The following is a 10749-nucleotide window of genomic DNA, read 5'->3' as shown; positions in this document are numbered from 1 at the left end:
AAATTGTAATTTGCTTTGATGGACCCAAAATAGCAATACAAAAGGGTCACGTTTGATGATTTTTTACCATGTCACGGTTGGTTTGATTTTGTCGACGCCAACCTTGTTCTAAAATTAGAGATTTTCCACGCCGCCCCACAATTCAGAAACCAAAAAGCTTTGGCCTTTTCCACAAACTGAGACCATCAAAGCCACATGCCTCAATCACAGTCGTCCATTTTAACCCTTCACACAAGTCCAAGTCATATTTTTCAACTTGTGTACAAATACCGTCAAAAAGACCATTTTGAGGAAACACCCATGAACTATCACGGAAACTGAAACACACCCTCACCCCCACCTTCATCTTCTATATATCAACCAACTTTCTCACAATGCACCCTTCAAAATGGCAAGCCTAATAAGACCCTCCAAGGACAAGGGCATTGTTGGAAGGTTCAACCCTCATGGCCGTTGCAAGAAGCACCCCAAACACCGTCAATCACCTGGCGTGTGTTCCCTTTGTTTGAGGGACAAGCTTTCTCAACTATCCACACCTTCTTCTTCTTCCTCTTCTTCACGTAAAATAACCTCACTTTCTTCTTCTTCTTCTTCTTTGTCCTCCTATGACTCCTCTTCTGTCTCTTCTTGTGCCTCTCCATCAACGCTTCCTTTCCCTCTTGAGCCAACAAAGAGTGCTTCCAACTCGGTTTCCATCTTTCTCTTGAGTGCCAAAAACGGTGGAGTCCTCAAAAGTAAGTCAATGAGCGTTGTTGCCACGAGGAGAAGAAAAACAAGAGAAGGTGATGATGATGATAATGATGGTGGTGGTGGTAATATGAAGAGTGTCAAGAAAAGTGGGTTTTGGTCCAAGTTGCTTCATCCTAAAACCAAGAGATCAATGGAGGGAAAGATCAAGGGCAATAGCACTAAGCAGCTAGTTCATACTAGGTCTCTTTTACAAACTGTGACATAGTCATATCATAAACTATTCATTTCTAATTAATATTAGTCATTCATTCTTTTTTTCTTAATTTTTTTCTCCCACCTCTTTAATTTTTGAGTGGATTAATTATATATTGTGCTGTTGGATATTAATTAGTTCGTCTTTCAGATTTCCTTTCCGCAAAAGCAGGGTAGAAAAATAGAGATCGACCTTCTTGTATTGCAATTTAATTATGCTTGTGTTTTGTACATAAATTAACGCTTTTTGGATCGTTAATGGAGAGGGAGAAAAGGCAAATATATGAATATGTATAAGTAGATGTACGTATATATATTAAATTTTGCACGGATCAATATGGCAGAGATTATTCTTTTTAGATTTGATTCTTTCAATATTTGTTATATATATATATAGATGTAATTTACAAGAGGAGAGGTCGGGTCGGAGAATACTTATTGAGTTGAACATGTATGGCTAGAGAGACATACATTGCTGGCATGACTTGGCAATATGGTAGCTGTAATTGAGGCTGTTCAATTCTCGTAAATTTATGGACAAAACATACCTTCAGCTTCTTAAGTGCTAAAAATTGAAGTTTCATTTCAGTAATTCCAATTTTATTATATGAAATACTGAGATGAAATTCCAATTTCATCTAAGTTTAATTTTATTTTAAATTTATAAAGATAGATTGATTATACGCTGCATTTGAGAAATAATGACATGTCTAATTAATTAATTTAAAAAGCGAAAAAATACTAATACTTCTCAATGAATATCCTAAACATTTAGGAATTTAAAAATAAAAAAATGTAATGAAAATACAATATTCCATGCATAAAAATTGAATTTTTACTTTTTATTAAATATTTTATTTTCAAGGCCTTGGTTGACAAGTTTCTGGGAACACTCATTAGCACGGTCATGAAAAAGAAAGAAATAATATATATATATATATATATATATATATATATATATATATATATATATATATATATATCGTAATTAGAGAGAAAGATCATTTTAATTTTACTTAATTATTTCACTTAATAATATAAAATGTCTTTGTTGCGGATGACGATCGTTCATTTTTATATATAATAAATTGCTAATGTTTATACTGTCTGGTTATTGTTATCATTACTCACTTTTGAGTGGTCGATAATTTAATATGTACTATACCAACAGTTACTAATTTACTACGCATCTCTCATTAGTAATAGTCATTACGTGACTAATAATAATTGTTATCCATATTTAATGGTTAACGATAAGTATTGAGTGATTAGTAGTCTAATAATTGCTGTTAATTTGCTAATACTTATATTTGATTGATTGATATTATCTATATGTATAAATATGTTTTTTTTAATGGTGACATATACACAAAGATCAGATCTATGACTTCATGCATGTTATACAAATCTCCACCACTACAGCGATATTAGTGGGGTGGTTATATACGAAGAATATTGTGCATTAATAAACATATGTTTTACTATCTTTTTATAATTGTATTTTTTTTAATTTAAGTCAATACTTGCTTTAAAGAGTGAGTTATTTACAAGTATAATATTATTTTTAGTAAACAAATTGTATCGTCCCAGACTTATAGCGAGATGGTCTACAATAAAGAGCCTTCTTATCCTATAGGTTCAAGGCTGTGGGACAACTGTACCGTCCCGAAATTATGCTGACATGGTTTATCCATGGACATTTAACCGATATGAATTACCAATATGACAAATCGAGATGAAATACCTAGAGAATCGAGGGACGAGAGCTTTGGTTACCACTCATGAGCATCAACTCGATTGCATTCCGATATAGCTTTACTGGGGACTTAGAGACGAGAACTTTAGCCTAGCATGCAGCATATCAGGGACAAAATCTCATTAATGATAATCAAATATTCGGAACATAAAAACGGCCAAGAAAAATCACGAATTACTGACGAGATTACGAGGTTCACAAGGAGTAGCTATAAAACCTTGAACCTTAAACCTAATGAGACACATTTTACTCTTGAATGTTCTGGCTTAGGAGGATTGACCTAGGAGAAGAACCATAGACGCCTCTTTAGTCGGAACACAAATCAATAACTCAAAATGTGTTAAAGGGTGTACTAGAAAGATTAATTCCTAAATCTTGTTATATATAACATTTTCTTACTAATTTTCATTTGTTTTGATAAGTCTAAAAAATAATAGAAAATAGAAATTTTAAAATTTAAACTAAAAACCAAAACAATTAAGAGGAAAAAAAATGAAACTTAAAGTCAAATTTTCTTTTCCTTTTCTCCTCTTATCTTCCAACAAATAAAAAAATGAATTTCAAAAATTTTCTTTCTCCTCATTCTGACATAGATGGAGAGAAAATATTAATTTTATTTTATTTTTAAATAAATTTTAATTAAAATACACTAATAAAATTTAATCCGATTATGTATAATAAAATTGTTAATTCTTACGATAAATAATTTATCAGTCATACAAAATAAGGTTTATAATCAATTAATTGACAGTATACAAATCGCTACGTTATATATTAATTAAATTCTTCAAAATAGTTATAATATTTATTCTGAACTGAAACTACTAACTATTTTTAAAGGAGTTTTTTTTAATTATTAATCAAGCTTTTTTCCTTCAATTTATAAGATTTTAAATATGAGATTTTACTTATAAAAAAAAATTAAAGTTCAGATTCACTTGTTAAAAAATTGTCTTTGATTAATAAACTGTTAGAAAAAATCATGGATATCTATGAAAAGAAAAATAAACATAATTAATTGTTACACAATATATGGAGACCTTGCATAAAGGTTCACATCCTCATTTACATGCTTATTATCTCTTATCAGTCACTTTTCAGCGGTCAAAGTCAGTTATTGAAATTAATGTAAAATCAAATTCTTTATTAAAAATAATTTCTCTTCACGTTTTAAACTTTTTTAGCCCATTAAATTAAGCATTACTTGTGAGTAGTTTGATGTGATTAACTTTTTCCATTTTCTAATCTGGTACAAATGCAACACGAAGGAATTTTTGTGGAGCTAAGAAACTTCAATGGTGGGTTCACGTGTTGTTCGGGTCCGAGACTTTGAATTTTCTTTGTATTTTGTTTCCTTTGCCTTATTTTAATCTTTCTTCTCTTGTTCTTTACGCATGAGAGATTAGTCATGATAGGAAATCGTACCCTACTTGACAGCTCGTAGATAATACTCGTGGGTCCATTTTCTTTGCATGCGTTGTAAAGTTCAAACATCTTAATTGGCACCCCAAAGCTCAAAATTAATGTCTTCTTCCATATCTCAACACACACCAATTAAAAATTGAAAATTATTAAGCAAAGTAGAAAGAAGACCTAGATCCAATCTTCGCGGTAATTTCAAAGACTACACATTCTAGTACAAGAAAAATGTCTTTCTACTCACTCAAAAAAAAAAAAAAAAAAAAAGGAAAATATTATGTACACATCAAGAAAATACCCTTGCTCTCGTCATTTATTCGGTGATCTCTTGAAAACACTGAAATTAAATATTTTATTTGTTTAATTAAATACACCTATACTAGAAGAATGATCTATATATATATATACTAATTATGTTGTACAAGTTAAATAATCGTATTAGTTAGAGCATTTTCAAAGGTGGAATGGTCTCAATTTTTTATCTTCCATCAAAGTCTACAATAAAAAAAGAATAAAAAACAATGAAACACATTTTTGGTTGCTTCTGTACGAAACAAAACCAACACGTATGCGTTAGCAGCGTTGCTTTCTACACAATCCTGGTAAATAATTAATCGTAAATATCTACTGTCAAATTGGCTTTATCGATTGATCTCGTTAACAAAATTAAATGACAAGTATTTCATGTATGAAAAAAAAAAAAAGGAAAAGTATTTAGCATTGCAAATATTCATGCATGCAATGCAATGTTTTGAAAGATATAAAGAATCGTTTTAGTTCAGAAGCAGAAATGATCATTTTGGATTTTGTTAAGACCCATCACCTATGATGAATTAAGAAGCTTATTGAAAATTGTCTAATATTTCATCAATTAAATTTATTTTCTTGTATAATGTTTTTCTCAAAAAAAAAAAAAAAAAAAGAAGCAAATTGAATGTTACGTTATTTATAAATATTTAATTGATCAAAAATTAAAAATTAAAAGAGGTGACTGTTTATAAATCCTCTTCAACTCCAACCTACCTAACAGTCCCGGTAGCCCAAAGAATGGATGGTGAAAGAAAGAAAAACGTGTATGTATTGAACCATCGTTTTAGTTGAGAGCAGGCCCACTACACCCTTTTTGGGCTCCATTGTTATTTTATCGATGTACTTCTTCTAAGGCTTTTTAAGCCCAATAGTTCCCTTGAGTTGCATCAAATCAAAAGTTTGCTTCCCAACTAATATTTTCTAGATCTACTTTTGTTTACAGCAATTTTACTCTGCTTGGTTTATGAATTTTAAATTAACTCTTCTTTTGAAAGGGAGACACGTTAACATAGACAGTATGGCAGATCTTTTCTCATAAAATAATCTTTATTTCTTATTATATACATTTCTCAACCCAAATTAAAGAATTTGTTCAATTACGACAACTTATCAGCTCTTTCTTCTACATGAGACACCTTGATAAGTCATATTTTAAAATTTATTATCAATTTTCAAACTTCAAGCTTTTAATTATTTTTTTTCTTCAAAAATGATGAATTTTTTTGTCACATTGTGTTATGGGATACATTGGAGTAAATAATTTTACTTTCAACTATCAAGTTAGTTTTTTTTTTAACAAATCTGTTTCATTATTAAGAATTCCCCTTGTTCCATTTTTATTATATTCTGCATGTTACTTTATTAGCTTGTAGGTTGATTTAATTAATTTATAAGTTGCTTTCACTATAATAAAATTATTTAGTTTTGTAAGATACTTTAACTAACAAATGACCTACTAATTTTTTTCTTCTTTTTTCAATATTTTTTCATAAATATTGAAGATGATAGATAAAGAGAGAGAATCCGATAATTAAACATATCGTTTTGCATTAATCAACTAATTTATTAGTTAATATCACAAAATACTAACAATTTAATCTAGTAAAGTTTTTTTATTTTTCAACTCTAAACTTTTAGGTTATAAATTTTTAACTAGATTATGCGATATCTTTTTGTCAAATACACCTTTAGTTCTTATTTTATTTGCAGGATTTTTTTTATAAAAAAAATATAACTAATTTCATGATTAGTTATAATATAATTAATTTTTAATGAATCCTATACGTAACATAATTATTCTGTAATTCTAAAAATAAAATGTCCTTTACACAATAGCATATGTGTCGTTATAGAAAGATTGTATTTTGCGTCACTTGATAAGCAATGGGACCAAAATGAAGTGGGATAAGCAAATACATGAGGAAACCTTAGGAAGGATCACGTAATAACATTGCCTATTGTTTTTGGGGCAAAAAGGAATAGCAACTAGACAAGTGTCCCATACCATTACCAATATCATAACTCATAAGTAATATAGAACAAGGAGCTTAGTACTGGTTAGTGATACTTGTTTTAATTTAGTTTATTACGTTGTGTTGGGATATGGATAGTTCTGAAATCATTCAAGAAAAATAGAATATGCGTGGATATATGGTCCTTAATTTTCTCCTACCTGGTTGTAGCTTGCACTTCAAACCCTCCAATGACGAAACACCCAGCACATGTCAAACTTTTCACGCAAACTTCTTGATGTTTTTAAATACATAAAAGATTTAGATTGAGTAGATACAAGCGATAGACTCTCTCAAAAATAAGATTTTAAATTTGAAAGAAAAAACTTTTAATGAAAGTTTGTGCTATTTACTATTCTTTTCCATTTTGCTATTGATGATCTCCAGCTTGCCCGTCTGTTTTTTTTTTTTTTTTTTTTTTTATTTCAGATTGAAAAAAAAAAGATGTTATTATATTTTTCAAGAGAAAGTAATAATATTATCTTTTTAACTTAATTTTTCTTTTAATTTTAGAGTGAGTGGCTAATTAGAAGGGTTATTTTTTTTTTAAATAAAAGAGAGATAATGAAATATGTGGTTAATTAGAGGGTGGGAGGGGCGGTTTGAAGAGTGGTTTAGAGGTAATTACAAAATCAACACTTGACATAAGTTATTATGAAATTAATATTGATTGACATAAATAATAATAACTTGTATTTTTTGATTAAGATGTTTAGGGTTTGAATCTTGACTTTTAAATATAACACATGTTATATTGAAAAGAAATATTATTTCACGATTTTTAACAAAGATTAGTATATTACTTTTAGAGATAATAAGTAATTACAAAGATGAGATGTTGAAGATTGGATGTTGTTGAAGTAGGAAAAAAAAAGTAAATAAATAAAAGATAATGAAAAAATGATTTAGATACAAATATAATGATAAATTAATCTAAAATTTGTGTATACCAAAAGAAAATATTAACTTTATATTCCTTTCTAATTGTGGAATTTTTAGTAAAAAAATTATTTTTATTTTTGTTTTCAAAATTTAAAACAACATTAATTTTTTAAAATTATAATTTAACATCTTACCTAACTTTAAATTAAGCTATACATCGAGAACTAATATAAATTTATTTATTATGAAGTAAAAAATGAAAGAGATTATAAAAGAAAATATCAAATTATTTTATGAAAAACAAGAAATTTATTACATTTATTGATATGGTTATAAGAACCTTAATCAACTATTAAAAAGAAGAGATGTAATGACCCACCTGGCCGTCACATAGCAAACAACATAGCACCACACAGAATACAACATACATATATAAAGATAAAATAAATACAATATGTCTAGCCTGGGGCTCAATGTACAAAATACATCCAAATTAGCCAAATTAGTGGCCAAAACAACAAAAGGTAACTCCATCTGCCAGTTCCAGACTTGCCTCAAGCACACCAACCTATCCCTGTTTTGCTCCCATACACAGTATGATCATTGCAGTCCAAACCACATGGAAACAACAAAGGGTAAGCTAGTGAAAAGAATCAACTTATACACATATAATTACAAGAATTATAATCAACTATAGCTATCAGCATATCATCTAGTTCAGTAACATCAGCATACAATACATCACAGCATACATCTCACATCATTCGGCAATAATAGTAGTAAAGAAACAATGCGTCGTCACGCATATCAACTCGGAGATCTCCTACAACAGCTCAGCCTTACGAGCTACAACAGCTCAGCCTTACGGCCTACAACAGCTCAGCCTTACAGTCTACAATAGTTTATATCAGCATGCAACACAGCACAACATAACAACAATAACAGCATACAACACAACTCAACATTATACAACATAGCTTAAACATCATAATTCAGCTCAACAATATTCATCAATTACAACTCAGCTCAGCAAACATCAACATATATCAACATTTCTCAGCATTTATCAGCATATAAGTAAAGATCACACCTGTGCCTGGCGCACTCATGGTCGCGCCTGGCTGGCCCAACCAGAGAGCACCAAGGCTCAAACGTGCCCGGCGCAATTCCAATTGCGCCCGGCGTGCTAAGAGGCAGAGACTCCAAAGAGCCTCACACGCCTGGCGTGCCAAACCCGTGCTTGGCGCAGGGAAGGCAGAGACTTCCCCAAGGTCTCACGCCTGGTGCAATACCAATTGCACCCGACACCACCTCTAGCAGAGACTCCCAAGGAGTCTCCACGCCCGGCGAGACATAGTCACGCTCGGCGCAACACCAGAAACCCAAAAGCTATGTTACATACTGATATCGCGCCCAACGAGGTCCAACCACGCCCGACATGGGCCATCCAGAGGCTCACATTCTCAAGCTCGTCCGGCGCACACAACCCTGCCCCCGGCAGGCTTGCCCAATGGAGCCTTCTGATGGTCACGCGCCCGGCACCAAGAACTGCGCCCGGCGTGCTACCACGCAGCAACTCTCCAAGTTCGCAAATTTCATCAAAACCTACACAAATCACACAGCCCAAACACATGCAACCCATCCAAAATACCACATTTTCCTCAAATCGTTCAAAAACCCCAACTTTACCCGCATGCAACCATCACAACCGAAAAATCCCCAAATTTCCATTAAGCCCCCAAAAACACCCGAAAAACACATTTTCCTTCAAAACAGTCCATTAATCAGCCAACATCAAACATCTCATGAGTTTTTAAGCTCATGTCCACGCAACCAGCAAGAATCTTAGCTTCCTTTACCTCGGTGAAGAAATTTGAGCTTTTGGGAAGGAGAAAAGGAGAAGAAGTTAAAGAAGAAGCTTGAAATGGACAAAGGAGAAGAGAATCCGCGCCTCAGCAAGCTCTCAACCACCTACTCAGCACCACCACCTAATGGTTCCAAAGAAAAAAAAAGACCAAGGCAAAGAGAGGGAAGAATAGAGTAAGAGATTGAAGATATGAAAGTGAGGAAGAAGCAACGGAAAAGAAATGGGGTCTCACAAGAGAAGGTAATATTATCCTCATCACACAATGGTTACAAATTAAAAAAAATTTAATGAATAATTTTTTTAATACAATATTATCATAATAATATTTTTACTTTCTTAACAAATATATTATTTTTAATTGTGATTGTTTAATAATGTATGAAAGGATAAATTAAAAGAAAGAAAAATTAATATTATTATAATCTATCTATTTTTAATTAAGTATTGTTTTAGCTTAAATCGAGATTTTCAACGAAGTTATTAATTTTTCTAATTTTAAGGTACTTTGTTAATACAATTTTTATTCTAATTTTTTTCAATGATTTGTTTTCACAAAATTTTTTCCTCGATAATATTTTTTCCATATTTAAAATTTTCGATGATCATCTCTCTCTCTGGATAGTATTAGTTACTTTTACTTTCTATTAAAATATACTTAAAAATTTAAAGGATATATTAGTTGAAATAGCAAATTTTTAATAAAATAATTAAAGAATTAAAGAATATAATTAAGAAAAAAGTTAATATTATCTTGAAATCTGCAAATGACATATTAAAAAACAATTTTTAAAAAGTAATGCTAAAAAAATTGAAGAAATACATATTGAAAAGTGAAAATATTAATTATTTAAAATATTAAAAAATTGAGTAGATTTAAAAGAGAGAGAGTAATTAATCCATATAATTTTTCATTATTATTCTCTTCTTATTACATCATCTTACCTAAACATGCAGTACTTGTGTCTTTCATGTTTTCTCTTGGCTAATTGTTTACCGCCACACGTGAAACATATTCCGTAAGTAAAGGTAAGACGGTTGATTGTGAATTAAATTCGGGAATTTGCATGATGACGAAGATGGAATTTTAAATGCAGAAGTAGAACGTTGGTGTTGTTGACGTGGCACACAAATTCCATTCCAGAGAATGATGATATTGAAATTGAAGTGGTTCATTATGCTTATGCCTCATCGTGCGCATTACGTTCACACTTATTCTCCAACTTCCAACTCGCTCATTAGAGATTTCCTCTCCATTATCCACCAAAATGCTACCATACCTTAACTAATTACTTTTCCACCCACTTAAATTGCCCGTGTAATTATTCCAGTTCCACTCCATAGTATCCCCAAAACGACACCGTTTCTTGTTTATTCATACCTTACCTACCTCCATTCTATCACCAAACTTTTTATTATTATTATTATTCCTATTTTAAATTTATTTTATTTAATACTATAATTATTATTATTTGCTTAAAAGAAACATTTTTTCCCATCGGAGGATGGTAAAAATTGAGAAAGGTCTAAAAATCTAGAATCAAAAATAGAGTATTGATCTAAAA

The 10749-nt window shown here is 30.9% G+C and overlaps 1 protein-coding gene across 1 annotated transcript; it reads left to right on the top strand.

The window, feature by feature from the left end:
* The first annotated feature begins 324 nt into the window (after positions 1-324).
* LOC109787933 (uncharacterized) lies at positions 325-1013 on the top strand. The gene has a single exon (XM_020346534.3). The coding sequence runs from the start codon at positions 389-391 to the stop codon at positions 953-955; it is 567 nt and encodes a 188-aa protein (XP_020202123.1). The 5' UTR covers positions 325-388; the 3' UTR covers positions 956-1013.
* The last annotated feature ends 9736 nt before the right edge of the window (positions 1014-10749 follow it).

The sequence above is a fragment of the Cajanus cajan genome, chromosome 6 (genome assembly GCF_000230855.2).
Source record: "Cajanus cajan strain Asha chromosome 6, NIPB_CcT2T_4, whole genome shotgun sequence".
In the NCBI taxonomy this organism is placed as follows: Eukaryota; Viridiplantae; Streptophyta; class Magnoliopsida; order Fabales; family Fabaceae; genus Cajanus; species Cajanus cajan.
This window is presented reverse-complemented; position numbering and strand designations above follow the sequence as displayed.